General features: G+C 39.3%; 1 protein-coding gene across 1 annotated transcript in view; it reads left to right on the forward strand.

Annotated features, from left to right (window-relative positions):
• LOC119647198 (protein spaetzle 4) overlaps window positions 1–21,418 on the forward strand; it is a 46,008-nt gene that overhangs the window by 19,724 nt on the left and 4,866 nt on the right. Inside the window, exon 2 of the mRNA XM_038048010.1 lies at window positions 19,064–20,085. Coding sequence (XP_037903938.1) covers window positions 19,064–20,085 — 1,022 coding nt within the window. The remainder of the gene's footprint in view (window positions 1–19,063; window positions 20,086–21,418) is intronic.

Consider the following 21,418-nt stretch of genomic DNA (forward strand, 5'->3'; position numbering starts at 1 on the left):
TATTTAAATAGCTCAGTTCTGGGTAGGTTACTGCCGTTGTTAGAACTAAGCGAGTTACATATCTCGAGGGGCAGGTTACTGTCATTTCCAGAACTCAGCGATTCAAATATCTTGTGTCAATGCTATCAGTCAATGGAGAGCTGCGTAATGAAATTGCTTCACGCATTAACGCAACCTGCGTGAAGTGGGATTCCACAATTGGTGTTCTTTGTGATCGACGTATCAGTGCTCGTCTCAAATCTAAAATTTACCACAATGTCGTCCCTCCTGTCTCTATAGTTCTAAGTGTTGGCTGACTATAAAAGACAATAAGCGACGTCTTGCGGTAATGGAGACAAAGATGTTGCGTTGGACGAGTGGAGTGACGCGTTTTGATCACATCCAAAATGCGGATATCCGCGATCGATATGAAGTTGAACCGATCGTAGAAAAAAATAGAGAAAGGCGTCTTCGATGGTATGGCCACGTATTCACGCTAACGAGAATTCACTTGCCAAGATTGGTCTGAACATCGAAGTCGATGGTAAGCGACCAAAAGGCCGATCGAAATAACGGTGGGTTGATACGCTAGATTGAAATTTAAAAACCTCGCGATTACATCTAGTTAAGGATAAAATAAAATGGCGAAACCGAACACAATGAGCCGACCCCGTTTGTGAATGGGACAGAGGCTGGAGAAAAAGATGAAGATATGAGGAGCGACGATCGCATGACAGTTCTTTAGAAAGCGATATAAATAAATAATTTAATGAAATGTACTGTATTAGTAATAGTCAACCTTGCACGGTTGAAATTCAGAGTTTAATATTATTAGCAAATGCCAAGAATTTAACCTACATCAAATATAAAAAAGGGCTGGGGAGAATCAGATTCTTCTTGAATGGAATTTTAATATTTCTTTCGAATGTCATTCATTCTCGTTAATTATCACGTCAGGATCTTATTTGTATGGATTAGGATGCTGTTAATTCGTACGAAATGAGTAAGTTTGAACTGCTATAACTTTGGCACTAATAGTTGGATTTTCATGAAACTTGGCATGTGTATGCACGAGGCTGTCCTCTATGTCGGTGCAAACACCTAGGATGAACTTAAGGAACGTCTTTTCGTCAATTTCTAGAACTTGATAATATACTATTAGCAAATTTATTTGAGCAGATACCGGAATGGGACATCTCTCGAAAATTAGATTTCACATAAGTGTTTTACACATAACCTTAAAAAAGGCTGCAGATAAGTAGATTCTTCACAAATGCGACTTTAATATTTCACGCGAATGTCAATTATTCTCGTTAATTATGATGACAGCATCTTATTTGCATGGCTTTGAAAGCAGTTAATTCACGCGAAATTGCTAAGTTTGAACTGCTATAACTTTGGCGTTAATGGCCGGATTTCCATAAAATTTAGCACGTATATACGAAATATTGTCCTCTATGCTGGTACAATTCGGAAGTCCTAAAGGGGGTTTTCCAGTAAATTCCTTAAAGTTGGTAATACACTATTAGTAAGTTCATTTGAGCAGATATCGGAATGGGACATATTTTGAGGCCTTGATTTCATCACCCTGTTTTTTTTCGGACTACGGAATCATCCATCCTCATGTAGGGGGCCAAAAATTTTTCGGAGGATTCGTCTCTCGAACGCGGCCAAAAGTTCGCAGTTTTTTTTCTGCTAAGAACCCACGTCTCCGAGGAATACATAAGGACTGGCAATATCATTGTCTTGTACAGTAAGAGCTTTGACCCAATGGTGAGACGTTTCTTGCGAAAAAGGTTTTGTAAGCTGAAATAGGCTCTATTGGCTGCCAATAACCGTGCGCGGATTTCATCGTCATAGCTGTTATCGGTTGTGATTTTCGACCTTAGATAGGAGAAATTTTCAACGGGTTCAAAGTTGTAGTCTCCTATCTTCATTGTTTTCGTTTGACCAGTGCGATTCGATGTTATTCGTTCTTTTGGTTTTGACGCTGACCTACTTCCATGTACTTCGTCTTGCCTTTATTAATGTGCAGCCCAAGATCTCGCGCCGCCTGCTCGATATGGATGAAGGTAGACGTCGGGTTGTTCTTCCTATGATGTCGATATCGTCAGCGTAGACCAGTAGTTGGGTGGATTTCAAGAGAATAGGAAGATTGGTCTATAAGAAGTAACCAGGGTCTTGTCTCCCACGAATTTTGAAATCATCGGAATTCAGAAAATATCATAGTTAAGTCTTAGGAGTACCAAAACTTCAGTAGCACTGAAAACTCTAACCAAGTAGTTAATCGCTATGCTTGATAGCCCTAAGGCTTAATCATTTTTCCTGGAATAAGGTTATGTCTTCAGCCGTTTCTTTGGATTAACATGTTTTCTGATTGTATCAGTAATCTGCTTGCTTTTTAAAGGAGCACACTTGTGCTGTTCCAGGAGTAACTTTTGGAAGATAAATTTGGTTTGCGCTGTATGAGGAATAAACACTGTTTGCAAATGGTGAACACTTTCCGACATTACTTCTTATCCAGGAGTTATACTTGAGTTTTATGGGAAATCCACCATCTTGTGGGCAGATCTTTCCTTTGGTAGCCTTCCAAACTGAGTAATTTGATGCTACCTAAGAGGACCAACAGCTCAAATACATTTCAAGATTTGAATTTCGATTTTGTATGCGAGCCCTATTTGGCTTTTTGTTAACTACTGCTAACTGTTGTTTCAACGATGGGACTTATGTTTTTGACATTCTCTTTTCACTTGATGCTTGGCAAGAAGCAACTCTTGGATCTCGTTCAGTTACTTAATTGTTGGATTTGCCTTGATGGTTCATTGTGAGGTATAGTCCTTTACTGCGAGGGCCAGTTTTTTATAGCGTCATCCGCAATGATTTCAGTTAAGCGTGAACTCGCTAGAATCTCCATCACACCCAAGATGTTTATAATTTTTTATTATCTCAGAGAAGAATAAGGACTTTAGACAGAACTGCTCAAATATATCCCCCGATTTATATACATATATTAAATAACTTGCTAATTTTAATAAACAAGTCTAAGAGCCAATGACGAAAGAGCTATTTCATTGTAAAATAGTTATGGACAACTAAAAAAACAAGTGGTAGAGTCTAACTATTTTTGTAGGTTAAAAATTCACAAGCAACTTTTGATAACCAAACGTTACTATGGCCGAATTGGTTGAGTGTTGGCTTCCCCATCTCGTTACTCCGGATTCAAATCCCACTCGGTCATGGAAAATTGTGTGGAAGACGTCTACTTCACAAAGGAGAGAACAGTAAACATACAAAAATCAGAGTACAGACGAAATATAAGTATTAAAATAAAAATATAAATTCATAAAAATTGAATATAAGATGAGAATCTACAAAATATATGGCAGATCGATCATAACACAACACAAGAGTCGAATAAGGACGACGCCAACTTGTAATTAATCTCTAGTAACATTTGTATAACTGCTTATAAAAAACTTTCCATAATTGTAACTTCACTCGAAGCAATTACTAATAATTGGCTTAAAATAAAATGAAATCGTTAATTTCACTTCTTCAAATTATAACAGGCAGTCGAACAAGTTGTCGAAAACAAAAGTGCAAGGATAAGTGGATTGCTATCTCCATGTTTCTGCACGAGTCACACTAAACATCAAGTAATGCATCATTTCCACGTCTCCTACAAAGCTTCCATTATACATATGTAGTCGCATTATTTATAATTGCATATCCAAACTCTGTACTTATCTTTAGGTTGTTTACCTCTGGTTTGAATATTTCTTCAAGTGTTATTATTGCGAATTGATTGGACGTTGGTAAGCGTGGTGACTCTTGAAGAGTGAAAGGTGCACCTCTGTGGGCAAGTATCTTAATAAACCTGCATACATACAATATGTATATCATCAACATATACCGATAGTCGAACAAATTGTTGTTTAGTTTTCTCTTTTACATTCGCTTTGGTTTTTTTAAAAGAATGTCTCCTCTTATTTCGTTAATAAGTGGTTATTTTCCACCTTAAGCCAATAATTATTCATACTCACTTTCTTTTCTCTTGTCGGAGATGCAATGTATTCATTAAAGCCAATCTAGAGTAAACGCGATACGAGTGGGCTGAAACTCATTTCCAAAAGTACAATCTGGTAGCCATAAAGTTTTTGTCAGTTTGCAAGTTTTTAACTCAAAACTAACTCAATTAATTTGGAGATTACAGGCATGTTTGAATTAGCCATTCAATGACCTTCGTTATTGACGACTGTGCTATAACTGCATGAAAGTGTAACAAAGAAATTCAAAGAAAAATGTTCAGTTTCATATAAAGACTACTAAATAACTTTCACTGATATACCATTCGTATTTGAATGGGAAATTATGTCTAGTAAATTATAAAAATAAATATCACTGGTTATTTCTATTTATCATGATGATGCAGCAGTGATGCTGGTCTTCAACAGAATTACTTTCATTTTCATGGGAGCTAATGACCATTAAGTTATACCACAAATTTTATTTTTATGATGATTGGAAGGTATTGGGTTTAACAGTTATTAGGTAACATATTTGATCTTCCGCTTAGCTCAGCAGTTCAATCCGGAAAATCGATTTTATCAATCAGCATGAAAAAGAGAATTATTTAAAAAGCTCATTGACTCTCTCCCAGGTGATGCCGGATAATCATCAAATTTTTTATGAAATATAACTGTTGCATTTGTACTATTCACTTATCGAATTTAATACCGTGATTACAATGATCATGTTGCAAATTAAATCTTTCCTCGCTCTGCTAATCAAGTTTGCTACATTTTCACGACAACAAAAGATTTAAGCCAGTAACCTGGTCTATACTAGTTTATCTATTGTACTACTAATGGGGACGTTCTTTTTCTAGGTTTTAAAAGAAACATATATTTTTTATGAAATATCCTTAGTTCTTCTTGAAGCATATTGTAGAGATTTTACCATTTATGAACAAAAAAGATAAATATCCACCAGGACCAAATCGGCAGACGACGATTCTTTCAAAAAATTTGAAGCTAATTTCTGGATAATTGTGGCTCTATTTTGCGATCACATCTTCGATATTGGTTTTAAGCTCTTGATTTGTTTTTGGATATTTTTATAAACATTGTTTTCACGAAGCACCATAAGAAGAAGTACAACGACTTTAAATCACATGATAATGATTTGGAGCTTTAGCAAAACGCAAAACTTGTTATGTGGTCGCTGTGAATCAGCTTTGAGTGCATGGCAAATGTGAGTGTGTGAAATGTCTACGAATTTAACGAAATAAAGTTTTCACTATTCAATATTTTTTATAATTCCTCATCATCATCATCGTGGCACTACAGCCCGGCATCGGACCCTGGTCGCCTGGATCGTTATCCTCCAATTATCTCGATCCCGTGACCGCGTCCTCCGATCTTGGAAGCCCGGTAGTTGCTCTACGTCCGTATATATTCTGCCCTCCCACCGCGCTCTCGGTCTTCTTCCTAGTCTTGCTCCATCGAGACGTCTTCTGTGCATAACCTTTTTAGGCATGTAGTTGTCGCGCATTCATTGGATATGCCCTTCCCACTGAAGGCGTTGCAGTTTAACGAATTTCGAGACTTTTAGCTCATGGTGCAGTTCATACAACTCATGGTTGCACCGGATGCGCTATCCATCACGGTCGCGAACTGCTCCGAAAATTCGCCAAAGAACTTTCCTTTCAAATCCATTCAGCAAATTTTCGGTTGGTTTGGTTAGGGTCCCGGTTTCACACCCATAGCATAACATTGGTCGTATGACGGTTCTGTATACGCGGAGCTTCGTGTTTCTGTTCACATGCTTCGATTTCATTATGAGAAGGACCGAAAAGAAATTCTTATTCGCCAGCTGTATCCATCGCTTGACCTCCTCAATCTCATTGGCGTCCTTTCACAGGCTATACTACCCAGATATATAAAGTTGTCTACGAATTCGATGTTGAGGTCTCCTACATTGTTGCTCGAATGAGCTAGAGTAATACATCTTGATTGCATCATTATTTTCGTTTTGTTCTCATTGATGCGTAGTCTTCTTTTGCAGCAATGTCAAGAGTTTGCAGAAGTTCCTCTGCGTCGGTCAGTTTTCGGGACATAATGTTGATGTGTCGACTTATTGCTCGGATAGCGTATTTGAATGCTAGGTTAAAGAGCGTCGGCGCCAGTCCGTCTCCCTGTTTCAAACCAGTACGTGTTTCAAAAGGATCTGTCAACCTGTTCTGTGAGATGGAGTTGGTCATAGTCACCTTCATCAGTCGTACTAGTTTTGTTGGTATACCAAATTGGAGCATTATGTTATACAGTACTCCACAATCTATACTGTCGTATGCCTGCTTGAAGTCGGCAAAAACTTGGCACATGTTGACGTTATATTCCCAGCACTTTTGCAGGATTAGTCTAACAGTAAAAAGCTGGTGGGTTGTGGAACGTTCCGGCCTGAAACCGCCTTGGTATTGGCCAATGAGTCGCTCGGCGTATGGTCTTATTCTATTCTCTAAAACTTTCGTCCGTAATTTATCGGACGAACAGACTAGTGAAATGCCTCTGTAATTTTCACAATGGAATCTATCACCTCTTTATTGGATCGGACAGATGATGCGCGGTCGTCTTGGATCTCCCGGTCCTCTCAGATTCACAGCAGTAGTTAGTGTATCGCATCTAGTAGACCCATTCCACCGGATTTTAACAGCTCGGTTGGAATCTAGTTCGCGCCCGACGTTTTTATTTATGTCAGTGACCACACGGCGAAATTCTATTCTGCATTCATCGTCAAACCAGTCAATTCGCGTTTGCTGGGATTTGTATCCTACGACCTTCTCTGCGACTTCCTTGATAGTGCCTTAAGTTCTCCCCAGAACCCATGTACATCTGTGTTGCTGATGTCGTGTACCATATGTGATAGTTTTTCCTCAAGGGCGATTGGTGCACTGAGGAGATTCTGCACCGATATGTTGCCTCCATAAGTGATGGTCTGAACCGCAGTTTGCTCCTCGATAGGATCGTACATCCAATACACTGGATGCTCAAATTTTACTAATGGGGACGTGGCCAATTTGGTTGACGGTATATGCGTCTGGTGATTTCCAGCTCTGTTTGTGAATAAGCCGGTGCGGAAAGCACGTAAAGCTTGTGACAAGATTTCTACTTCTGGCGAAGTCAATTAATCGTTGATCGTTATGATTGCATTCCTCATGGAGGCTGTGTCCTCCAGTGGTTCTCCGATGCCAGCTTTCAATTCCGAGCTAAACCTTGAAAAACGAGTCCTATTTTCAGTTGCACGCAACCTCTCGTTGATAGGTTTAAATTCAGTGACGTGCGACTTGAGCAGTTTGCTCACTATAAATGCAACTCCAAACTCCTTATGACCCGATTGGTTGCCACTTTTGAAAATTATGTTCGAATTCATATCGCATATTTCGCTACCAATTCAATTTCTTCCCTGGACTGCAATCATGCTCAATTTGCAAATCTCGACCTGTTGAAGGAGGGCCTTGACACCCCTGATTGTTCAGGGAGCGTACATTCCAAGATCAAACATTTGCTTGGTCGTCGTCGTTTCCAGGTGTCTTGAAATGGAGTAATTTTTACATAGATGGGCGATATACTTGTTGAGCTTGGGTCGAAAACAGAAAAGAAGAGTACATTCTGCGAGACAGTACACAGCATTCTAGGCACCCGCGAAATAAGGGATCCGGATTATTTCAGTAATTCGGAAGAGATGGATGGAGTGATCAAAATTAATTACCCAGATGTGAGCAACTTTAAGGTGGGAGCTGCGTCGGTCTACTCCGGAGGATAAAAATTATCCATTGTCACTGTCCCTGAAAAGACAGCGAGTCAACTTCTCCATTGCGGGGAAAATAGAGATCAGGTGGATTATTTTCAAAATAAGGCAGAGGGCAGTTCCAACCCGCCATTTTAATTGCTGGACATGCCGACTTATAGCCGGGGCTTGAAAGGGGCGGGACAGAAGCACTTTGTGTTACAAATGTGGCGAATCCGGACACAAAAAAAAAGATTTGTGAGGCAGCAAAGTGTTGTGACCGCAATCTGCAAAAACAAGATGCGGCTCATGTTCCCGGTTCTAGGCGTAACCAGGCTTTCAAAGAAGGCTGACAGAAAGTAGAAAGGCAAGCACCATCATCCACATCCTGCAAGAAAACATGCTCAGGAGTGCAACTGCTCAAAACCAAATGGAGTAGAGGGTACAAGAATGAATAGTTAGCTTGCTACTCCTCAGTAAGCAGTACTGATATAGGAGCTTACCACCGTGGTATGCCGATATATCTGGCACTGCTGCCATCTAGATGAGAGATACGGTTAACTTGCAAGTGCGGCCCCATGTTGTGCGGAAGAGACATTTTTCAGCGTTTACCTCACACTGAATGAATCAATTTGAATGCAGTTGTGAAGATCATTTGTTGATGCTTCATTTCCAAGACATGTGTTAGCTGAAGTTATTGCGGCATCCATTTCCTCCTTAGAGGTGTTACGACGGGCTGTGTTGTGAATAGCTTCAGTATTCAATCTCACTTGATTGTCAGAGAAGATTGTAGGTGGTATCGTAATTTGAGTTTGGAGCATTGTGCCAACGAGATAGTGGTCCGAGTCTATATTGGCTCCTTATATGTTCTTACATTCATCAAGGCTGAGAGGCGGCGGCGATCGATCAGTCTGGAGAGGCCCACATCTGTTTGTGGACTGTTTTCCGCGCAAACCATTTCATTCGATACTGCTAACTGAATAATCCGCAGTCCGTATGTAAGCTATGGGAGCCGACGTATCGTCTAAATACGGACTCCATGCCTACTCGACTGATAAAATCCCCAAGTATGATTTTGATATGATGCTTGGGACAGGCTTCGAAGGCCCGCTCTACTGCCTCGTAGAAGGGTATCCTTCTCCGACTCTGCAGTCTCGTCTGTAGGGGCGTGAACGTTTATGAGGCTTATATTTATAAATTTGCCTCGCAAACGCTGGTTTCTTTTTTTGACTGACTTAGAAACCTACTCCGAGCACATGATTTACTGAATGCCCACTATAATATATGGTGTAGCGGCTCTTCTCCAGGAAACCGGTCCCTGTCCATCGCATCTCTTGCAACGCTGTTACATCAGCCTTATATTGGGACAGAGTATCGGGTATCTGCTGTACAGGGGCGCACGTTCCATGAGAAAATGTTATTCCGTTGTCGTTGCCGGGTTCGTCGTTTTGAAATCCATCCTATACGAGGCTCCTTTTGTGGCTTTGTAACTTTGGTTTTCCGTGTAGGGTTGCCAGCCCTAACTAACCTCCAACCTGGGGGAGCAGTTGCTATATTTTGTCCCGTTTTTAGGCGCGGGAGACTCGTCTTTATCCGTCTCTGCCTGCAGATTTTCATGAAGAAAGAACTCCCTGCGATCACCACATGGAGATGGAGATAGGGTTTGGTAGTAGAGCTGTTGGCATTGGTTCAGCAGGCGTTCCACAGGTTTTATGTTCCATCGTGGGTACCAATCCACGTTTTGCTCTGGGACCTACACTACCCTTTGACCGCCCCGACCCCCTGACAACGCTAGGGATTATGTCGCAAGCGATAAAGCTGCTCTTCAGCCCACTGATGTCTAACAACAAATGTTTAATACATCAAGAGAAGATGTGATGCCACCGCTGCTGTCACTTCGAAGTGAACACTAGTAATAAAGAGGTTAATTTCCTTAGCCCAATTGCTGGTGATGGGTTTAACACCTGTCTCCAAGGTGATACTAGATTTAATAATTTGCCAAAGCCATCATAAAGTCCAACAATTTTTTACTAATGGCTGGATCATATTCTAATAATCTGTCTAGTCGAAAATTTCGTTCCACCTTGTCGCCTCACCTTGCAAAGCCGGCACTGTTCTTATCATTTATGCCATTCACGTCTTTCACTCTCCAAAAATTAGCATACATACATATATCATTCGACCAATGTGCTCTTAGCAACCGGGAAGCACGAAAGCGGGGACGTATGACATAAATGGCAGTGAAATTGGGCTGTTGAAATAACCAAATACGGTGATAATGCACGAGGAGCATTTATACTCCTAGAAGAAAATCCTGCCCGAGAAAAGAGGTTTCAAATTAGACCATTCAATGATGACCTTCTAAGGGGACAGTTTGCAATGAGTCCCAGAATTCTAAGAATTGCACTACTACTAAGGGTTAAACCCTACCAGGTAATCATCAAAAATAAAATGGCAAAATGTAAGTTAAGCAAGGTATAATGCAACTCTATCCGTTAAGTCTAATCCAGAAAAGATTATTTAGCAACGACAAATATCGACTAACACCCTCAAGGCAGTACATCTCATTCAAAAAATCAGCCGTTGATGTAATGAGCACGAAATTCAAACTTAATAAAATTAATGCTAAACACAACTATTTTTGTGTGTCATCGATATACTATAGATACATTGAATATATAGTAACATACTAATTTTTTCCTCAATCTTTTGTAGTTTTTAACATTTTAAAGCTCAATTGGCTTTAAACTGCATTTCCATTTTTAATATATCGGCGAATATTTCATAACAAATGACCATGAAAAGGCTATTCAATGTAATATAATACATTTGCATTTAACTGCAATCTGCAACAAAAGCGTTTCTTCTTGGATTAGTTGAAACTATTGTGAAAAGAATGAAAGAAGAACATAATTATTTTTTGAAAAGCGTGACCTTTTTATCTACCTTCTCAACGGAATTAGATAGTTTTGAAACCCCATAAGGTTTCTAATTTATGAAAGTAAAATATATGTATATCATATAATCATATGGAAATTAATATAATAATATGAAAAATGCACCGACATTGGTAAAGAATCTCTAATCGAATTATAATGAACAAAAAAATTTGGTTGAACGTTGACTTAAACAAAAAACTTAGGCGAGTAACCCAGTTTTCAGTTTTTGTATTTTTTGTATATTTGGTAGAAAGCAAGATTAGAATCAATAGGAACTTGCGAACTATTTTAATATAAGATTTTTATTTTGCTACGACATCAGAAAAGATAAAGGGTATAAGTCGAAGAGAATGAAGAGGGAAATATATATCATATATAATATATCGTTCAGTGAATTGGAAATGATAAAAATTAGCAAAAAGTGATCATGCAGAGAAGACAAGCTAATCAGAAAGATATAGTTTTGTGTGAAGTTGATATATATAACATAAGCGATGAGTAACTCTTTCGTAAAATGCCCAGCTGTTCATACTAGATAGATTTGCATGTATGTCTACAAAGCTAAAACAATATTCTCTAAAAAGAACTAACAACAGCCTAAGAAGTAGTACAACCTTACATTAGTTAAATTCACAATTGCTAAATTATCGTCCGGGTGGCCTATGGTATCTATTCTCTGGCAACTCAGCTAATTTTGTATTACAAACTAACGATAAACTATTATGAGAGTTGGACAGTCACGTTTACTAAACAATATCGTGGATGGTCTTGACATTGTATGGTGGACAAATGTTTATAGTTGAATGGCGTATGGTAAAGCAAGTAATTAGCATGCACAAGAGAAATAGGTTGAGTAAAAGTTTTTTTCTCAAACTTTCTTGTATACTGATTAATGCAAAAGAACACTTTGGTATCTGTGCTAGTTATTTTTATCGGTTCACTATTGTCATGAGATAAAGATTATTTTAGTATTGCTAGTTATGTAATTATGAAGATTAGGGGGTTATTTTTCCTCGAAAATAAGATAATTTTTTTGTTAATGTGTTATTTAACTATTTTTGATATATATCCCGATTTATTGTGTCTTTGCAATTTCTGCCTCCACATTGGTAGCCGTCTAATTCACAGAACAGACAATACTAGAGCAAACAAATCATGATACAATATTAATTGTGTCGATTTCAGAATTATATCGTTGTTGTGGCTATTTTCTTTATTCTGCCCATTTTGAGTGGCTACCAAGCGATTACAAAAGAAGATCATCAGCCAAAATAGTACAAAGACTTTATTATTGTGAAATTCAGAAAGCAGACCTTGGTTTGCCCACACTAAAAAGGAAGACAGAGAATTGTTCAGAGAGTATATGGCGATCATTTATTTCCGAATGAAAAGCATTATAGAAACAAGAAGCATATCTTCGAAACCAGACTTAAAATTTCGACAATATATATATAAACATTCAAGAGTCGCTTAATATTTCAGAATTAAGATCACTTTCTAGATTAGAAAACGTAATAGGACAAATATACCCAAGAATATAACATCAGAAAGGATTAAACTTTCAAACATCAATGTATGTCCTAAAAATTCAGGAAGACATTTCCATAACTCAATCATACAGATGTGGCAACTAAATTATATAAGTTTACCATTCATGCCGATTGCGCCTGTTCTTTGAAATGAAAATGTACTTTTATTAGCATCCATAGGTATCCAATAAGTAACTAACATTATGGTACCTCCATGCTTTCAGGTTGGTATAAATTTGTTATAGATATACTGTAATAAATGTAGATACTAGCAAAGACCAGAATGACCCCGAGGTTTCTCTGACCATCCCTAACACCTACGCTTATTATTGAGAAAAAATTAAAGAAATACGCACATTTCTGAATCTTTTTTAGGTTTTTTTTGCAAAAAAAAACTCATTAAAATCGGTTCAATGTCTGTCTGTCTGTCTAGTGGGAGGGGTGGAAAGTGATGATTTTTTTAACGGACCCATTCTCAGGAACTACCCAACCGAAAAATCTGAAAAAATCATGAAGCTGCGTCTATATGGTGCCCAGGCCTCAAAATACTCTCCATATCAGATCTGTCCAAATTAAGTTAATAATATTTCCATATTTTTGTGGAAATTGCATAAAACCGCCCTTAAGTTTATCCTAGAGTTATAAAAGTTGGTATTATTATAAAATATAATATGAGGCAAATTATCCCCAAGTTTGATCAAAATCATACTATTAGTCGCAAAGTTACAGTAGCTCAAAGTTGACTTTACCCGATCAATTTGCTGCAAGTAAATATCAATATCACACTAAAGTGGGTAGTCAGACATGCTAAATGCATATACATAACGGGCTACGTACAAATTGGATAGTTCTACATTCAGATATATTCACAGAAGAAGTAAGCAGAACCTTTCATACCTGCAGCACCCAGCTTCCGGTTTCCGGATTTGTTTCACATACCCAACATTGACTGAAATGGATTTTCGTCCGAAAAATATAGGAAAATTGCATGCTTTTTGTCGATCAGACTATTAAGGTCTTCTTCTATACGTACCAGAAATATTCTAGCAACTATCTCTATGACAAAACCCTCTCTGGACAAAACCGTTAGTCCTTGGTTTTTTTAAGAGGAGGGTTTTCTTCGAATATAATCATGTGGGGTATCAAATGAATGGTCTTAATTAGCACTTTATGATCCAAGCCAAGGTTCTGGAATCGGAGTTAAAAGGAGGGGAGTAAGTTGTCAGAAATAATAGTTGATGCAACAATCCATTTTGGATCAGGGCCTTGAAGTGTATAAAAATCGAGGGATTCCTAAGTCCGCCGTCCGCTTAATGGCCTCATCCTTGGGCAAGCACGCAAGTTGGAAAATTTATGACTTCCGGTTTCGTCCAGGGCAGAGGCAACTCATCAGATCCTGCCTCACCTCTGCCCTGGAAGAAACTGCAAGTCATAAACCTTGAATTGTGTTGGAGCACTTCATTCAAGACCGTAACGGTACACTACAGGATTAAGTACCCTATAGAAGGCAATGTGGTCAGCATTGCGCTCGCCCAGAAATTATTACCCTAAATTGACTCCGATACTCATTCACAGCTGAGTTGACTAGTATTCGACATGAAATCACGATAGAAATCCCACTGCCACCAGTGAGATTTGAACAGCGACCTTGCGTACCACAACCTTGTGCTCTAATCACTCAGCTATCGGGACAAAATGCTCCTATGAATCACGGGCCCATTCTCAGAAACTACTTAACAGAAAAATCTAAAATCTAAAGATATTACAGTAACATTGACTTTGATGTAGGCCACCATACTGGAAAGTTTAGTAAGAACTCTATTATTATTAACAAAGTTATATATAGTGTTTAGTGTAAATTTAATCTAACCCAACCCAACATCATCTAAAGTAAATACTGTTAACTGTCGTGTATCAAAATATTCTTCCATAAGAAATACAAAACAAACTTTTATACCTGCACGCCTGATGATGGGTGTCAAAGACATCAGTTTATACAGTTTATAACTACAGCCCAGATTTATCAGGTTGATGACATGTTTAGAGAGAGCCATAAGTTGACCATAAGAGGGTTGCCTGCTAAATCTACAAAAATTTCTCTCTTTTCAAAATCATTAGGTAACATTTAAGCTATAAAAAACTATTGTTGCTGATCCTTCAAGATGCTGACTTATCTCGATGGAATAAATTTTTTTTCAGATTAATTGTGATCCAAATTGAAACGTGGATTCACAATGACAAAGCCGAAGTAAAACTCACCTCAATTACAATACATTACAATATTTTGAAACTTAACATATTGGAAAAGTCGTGGAAGGGAAGAGGGATGTTGTCTTGTAGGATTGTTTTTATCCAATGACAACACCCGTTTCCACAGTGGCGATGCAACCAAATGAGCTCCTTGAGCAATTTCAATGGAATATTTTCCCTCTCTTGCAACTTCACCATGTTATTTACATAGCCTGCTGGACCCAAGCCAGGTAAAGAAAGAGTTTTTGAGGCAACGTACTCTGTACTATTCTCAGTAAAACAAAAATCAAATGCTGAAATCAGGAAAAGAGATAAATAAAGTACAGTTGGAGTTGTTCCACTATGTTAAATCCTACCTGATCTCTCTTAGTGGCAGGTCCGGCAACAGGCCGACCAAGCAAATGTATCCAATGTCGTTAAAAGCAAAATGGTTAAGTCATAAGCCTCGGAAAAATGCTAGGGCGTTCACTATGATCTCTTTTGGTGGCAACCCCCGCGACAGGCAGACCAAGCAAATGCATCCAATGTCGTTAGAAATAAGATGATCGAATCATTTCGCAAACCTCGGAAAAATGATAGGGCCACCTCAGTCGACGCGGCAGGACGGGTCCCGGTCCTGTCGAGAATTGACCAAGGATTCTTGACGCATGGACGGCGTCAGGACGTAAGTAAGCTAGTCCGAACAAAACAAATACTTGTCCGCACACTAAATGTTGGCACCCTAACTGGGAAGACCGAGGAACTCACAAGAGCTCTTCGGAAAAGGCGAACTGATATCTGCGCTTTACAAGAAACCCGTTGGTTTGATTCCAAAAGCGGCGACATAGAACGCAAACGCGGTAAAATTCGCCATAAACTTCTCTATTTTGATACCCCACATACTCAATATGGTATTGGCATTGCCACCTCTGATGGTTTCTGTGACGCCATTAAAAAAGTCGAACGATTTAATGACCGGCTGATGAAGCTCACCATTACACCATCTGATCGCACTATTCACTTTTTCACCGCGTACGAACCACAGACAGGCCGACCTGATGCCGAGAAGGATGCCTCCTGCAACTTCCCGATGAAAAAACTTGTAACGTACCTACTGATGACTACATCATCATTGTCGGCGACCTCAATGGTCATGTGGGCGAAAAGGCAGGAGGCAAAAGGGCCATGGGGGAAAGGGGTTTGGAGTGCGCAATGATGGTGGTGAGCGCAAAATCGATTTTGCAGACACACATGACCTTGTACTTATCAATACATGGTTCATCAAACGATTATCTCAACTTCCGACATTTTATAGTGGGAATAGTAAAACGCAAATCGACTATATGCTCATAAGACGCCGACATTTTACCACCACCAACCGAAACGAACGCACACAGGATATCGAACACTTCTGTTGTTTTAATGACAAGAACGGCACTTTGCTTAGCGACAGTCGAGCCGCGACGGATAGATGGCGAGAATATTTTGAGCAGATTTCAACTGAAGAATTCGCACATCCTCCACTTCCACAAACATTGCCAACATTTGGAGCAGTCCCACCTGTCAGCGTAACTGAAGGCGAAGAAGCAATAAAATGAATGAAATCGGGGAAAGCAACAGGACCTGACGACATTGCATCTGAGCTCTGGAAAGCAAAGAGCGGGAACCCAACACTGTTGCTCAGTGAACTCTTTAATTGGGTTATTGAGGAAGGTAGAATACCATCTGACTGGCGAGAAAGTACCACTGTTCCAATATGGAATTTCAAATTACCGTCCGACAGTTACTTTCCCATGCCATGAAAATTTTTGAACGCATTCTTGGCAACCGTATTCGCGAAATCATTGAAATAACTGTGAATGAAGGCGGATTTGTCAAAAACTACGGGACTACTGACGCAATACATGCTGTGCGATTACTCATGGAGAAATACCGGGAGAAGCAACGCCCTCTTTACATCGCATTTCTGGATCTAGAGAAAACGTTTGACCGTATACCATACGAACTTATCTGGTATGCTCTAAGACAAAACTTAGTGCCAGAAGAACTCGTGCGCTGGGTTAAATTAGTTTACCATGATTCGAAAAGTAAAGCTCGAAGTGTACAAAATGGATCAAAACCGGTTCATGTTTCTGTTGGTGTTCATCAAGGAAGCGCCCTCTCAGCACTCCTCTTTGTTCTTGTTATGGACAACTTCACACGGGATAACAAACGTTCAGCGTCCTATACACTGCTTTATGTAAGTGATGTTTTGAACCACTTGTCCAATGGTGGAATGATCGCCTCATGCAACACGGTCTCAGATTGAATCTAAACAAAACTGAATTTTTGACGACCGATCACCATGAAACAGGCGCAGTCACTGTCAGCGGCGGTGATCTGCCCAGAACTGAGTGATTTAAATACCTCGGATCAACGCTATCAGCCAATGGAGAACTGCGTAATGAAATTGCTTCACGCATTAACGCAACCTGGATGAAGTGGCGTTCCACAACTGGTGTTCTTTTTGATCGACGTATCAGCGAACGTCTCAAATCTAAAATTTACCGCGATGTCGTCCGTCCTGTCGCTCTCTATGGTTCTGAGTGTTGGCCGACTAAAAAGGCAATGAACGGCGTCTTGCGGTAATGGAGATAAAGATGTTGCGTTGGACTAGTAGCATGGCACGTTTTGATCACATCCGAAATGAAGATATCCGCGATCGTTATAGGGTTGCACCGATCGTGGAAAAATTGCAACAGAAACGTCTTCGATGGTATGGTCACACAATTCGCGCTAACGAGAATTCACTTGCCAAGATTGGTCTGCACATCGAAGTCAATGGTAAGCGACCAAAGGCCGGCTTGATACGCGGGATGGTGATTTGAAGGCCTCGTGGCTACATCCAGATAAGACCTTTGATGAAACAAAATTGCGCAACCGACCCCGCTTGTGACTCAAATCAAGGTAATAATCTCGGACGAGCGCAATGCTGACCACATTGCCTCCTATTGGGTACTGTAATCCTGTAGTGTACCGTTTGGGTCTTGAATGAAGAGCTCTAACAAACTTCAAGGCCCTGATCCAGTTCCAATCCAACGATTATTATTAAAATGTTGCACACACTTTTTATACAATATTGTTAAAAGAAGATCATTTTTAAAGCATAAAACTCTAATTTTTACTGGAAACTCCCGGTTTGTTTAAAGCTTAAAATATAATAACTTTTGAAGGTTTTTAAGATTTTACGGGTTCAACTTGCTAGCTAGCTAAGTAGCTAAGCCCAGAAGGAGGAAGTAAATAAGTACTAATTGCAAATGTAAAAAAAATACTTGTAAAAGAGGGTATTGTGGAGAATCTGCACCAGAGAAATCAATTATTAATTAGTACGGCGAACTTAAACACGCTCGGATAAACACCGATGGCGCTCAACTTCTGGTCGACCACATCCGGCAACTGTTCCAAAAAAGGTAACTGATACCGAAAAAATATCAGAAGGTGTTGCATTTTCAGGTTTGCGTGAACATTTGAGTATTCGTAACCTGTTGTCTATGGTTTGATATTTCAGAGCGCTAAGGCACTTAAGGCCCAATTAATTAAGGAAATTAATGGGACGACTAAGTACTCTGGTCTTTACACTAAAAATTAGATAGCCACTTCAAAAACGACCAGAGGAAATTGTTCCTAACTTTTTAGTTCCTAATTTATGACCAAAATACTTTTACTAATACATCATACCAAAGCTTGAGATGGTATTGAAATAAGAAGTCACACACCGTTGCTAATTTTGTCTACAACTAGTCAAATTCCGAAAACTTAAAGAGTTTTGTCACTTTCCTGTCTTATTGCTAAGTACAATGTTTTCTTTAGTATATCATCATATTAATTTTAACCGAATTCAATCAATCAATTAATCAATTCAATTCATATCAATTATTATCAAATAAATTCAATTATTAGTAAATAAAAGCTATTTCTTGATCTCCTTCGATTTCTAAAGTTAGTGTTTCCAATATCCTGCAAGTGAGTTAAAGGAAACAAGATATTCTTCCTTAGTCATCAATCCTTTGTCAAAAGATCTCCGCTGACTTTCTACCTCTCTACCAGTTTCGAGCCGTCCTTTTCGTAACCATTTAAGAAGGCAATTCAAATGAAAACTTAATATTCTCCACGAAGTGTCGCAGCAGCTTTTAGGGTTCAAGGTCATTATCTATCCTGTATATTGTCTCGTAAGATGGGTCTTATAAGTCATAAAATTGTTCAAATCATTTGTTCTATTATACAAATCACGGCAGCCATAAATTTATCAAGGCTCACCTTGTTGAAGGCATATTAGAACTTTACATCAACAAAATGTTGATTATCACAAATCTAAATAAACCACTAACCAAAATCCCTTATAATCGATAAGATCTCAAAAGAAAAAAATATTAAATTAAACCACTTCATTATTTCTTTTGGTGGCAAATTGAGTGAGCATCCAAATTCTACGCACTTAAAATCTACAAATAACGCTTCTGGCTCAAGTCTTTCATTTTCTCACCCACAAGTTTGTATTGCAGTATTTTAGTCTCAACCCGACCAAAGTGAAAAAAACTAACCAACCAACTTTTCCCCTTTCAGATAATATGGCTCTACATACTGATCACAATTATACCGCCGATAGACAGTATTGGTTTCGATTCAGCCACATCCTGCAGCCCGAAAACATCACGAAAAGGACGTGCACAGCTTCTGGCCTCAATTCCATGCGACTTGAGAGAGCAAGCTTACTGTAACTTGCCAGGGCCTGCATACCCTTGGCATGCCGTTCGAAGATTCGTTCATGAGAATCAAGGACTTATGAAACGAATGTATGGTGACGTCCGCCACATATCAATCCTACGAAACGAGATTCAGAATAACGATATTGATGTCGAAGATATTGAAGAAACTGCAGCACGATATTCTCGTGATGGATCACGCCGACGCGCAAAATTACTACACACCGACTTTCAAAATATTAGAACCAATGATGTCCTCACCGAACCACACTTTCGTCCTGCATCGAGTACAACCAGCACAACAACAACTACAACAACTGTAAGTCCTCCTACTGTTGAAACAGGAGCAACAACGGTGAAGCAGAATGAAACAAACATAGTTAATCCCACCATGGCCGAAATAGATCCTGATAACAATATTGAATCGAATAGTATCCTAGATACGAGTACATCGAATCCGGGGATAGATAATATCAAAGTCGTACCTTCTCCTAATCTTAGTCAGAACAAAACAGAAACAGCAACAATATCAACAACTCTAAGAGTTGTTCAACAAATTATTAAATCTGAAATCGATTCTGAACAAAATACTGAAAAAGATGTAATACCTGGAACGGACACAGTACAAAATGTCGAAGAGCGGGTAGACGTTACTTCGACTGTTAGTTTCAAGGAGCCGGTTATAAGTTTGAAGAGTGCTGCGAATAGTACAAAAACGAAGACGAGTGAAGCAGATCCAAATGCATTGATTGAAGAAATTAATAAAGTAAACGAGAATTTCATGGATAAAAAGAAGCGACCGGCAAATCAGAATATGGAAGGTCAACTGTTTCAAGATACAGTTGACAAAGATACAGTACAAGTGGGTAATGCGCGTGGAGTGTAAGTGTCCAGAATATCTTATAGATATTAGTAGAGTAGATTCATTTATTTCTATTAGCATTCTGTAGTATCAATACTAATTTTGTAAAACCGCTTAAGGACTGCGGTTTCTATGATCATGGAGAAATTTTAATTAGTTTTTTAGACTATCTTAAAAGCTAAATACCATGAAAACTTCCGCCATACCTTTGAAATATATAAGTTTTCAGATCTTTTATCCATGACTACTGTAATTATGTTATGTTGTAATGTTATCTATTCCATTTTATCTATTCCATCACAAAACTCCGTGATCATGGCCGAAATTTTAACCTGGAACTTCGAACATAGTCTCCTCTGTGAAGGGAGTTTTTTTGGGAAACATCACCCTGTTGCGTGTAGGACGCTAACCCGGAACCATTTTAGCTCATTACCTCAGACCAGTCCTATTCAGTGTAGGAACAAAACCCCGTGGTTCAATTATGGCGCCCGCAAATGCTTGACACTCTTCCGTCCTTCTACAGAAGATGACGGTAAGGTAGACATCATCCACCACATCCCCGCAGTAAATGCAGTCCACGACCGTGATTCTCCGATTGTGTACAGATAAAACTGAAAATACGGGAGTCCGCTTAGCAACTGGGTTAGCTAATAGTCAACCTCACCGTTCTTTCGATTGAACCACGGCTGCGCGTCTTTGATGAAATGCGTTGTTCATCTACTCTTCGATTCTCTTTTCTAAACTACTGCGAATCTGCTCGAAGAAGCTCATTTTCATGGCTATCATGATGCGGAACTATTTCACCGCCGGATTCGATAAGATCATGGTTTTATCAAACTCAATAGGGAGACTATGGAAACCATCTCATTGTTGCTAGCTAGGAAGAATCCATGCTCAGTCATACAACTGCTGATTCAGCACGTCACCATTCCTAGAATGCGCTTAACTTGTTCAACCGTGCATGCAGCATTCAAAGATCCGGACTAAGGATAGATCCCTGGAAAGCCCCCGATGTGACTTCCATTCTGCGCTATCCTTCTCGAATCTCTTAGAGCAGGACATAATCCTTTAAATAATCCAATACCCGCATAAGGTAAGTTGGAATATGGAAACAATTTTCGAGCACCTTGAGCATGTTGCTCCACCTCGCAGAATTGAAACCCGACTTGTGGGCAGTGGCGACTGTGTTACTCAGCTAGTCTCACTTGTATTTTGCTTGAACCACTTCCTCAATCGCATTAATTGTGAATCGACCCATAAAACCATATTGTGTTGGTGAGAAGTCTCCCACAGCACTTATTGCGTCATGCGGTCTTGACTTGATGAACTTCCCAAGCAGTTTGCCCAATGTGT

This window comes from Hermetia illucens, chromosome 1 (genome assembly GCF_905115235.1).
Source record: "Hermetia illucens chromosome 1, iHerIll2.2.curated.20191125, whole genome shotgun sequence".
NCBI lineage: Eukaryota > Metazoa > Arthropoda > Insecta > Diptera > Stratiomyidae > Hermetia > Hermetia illucens.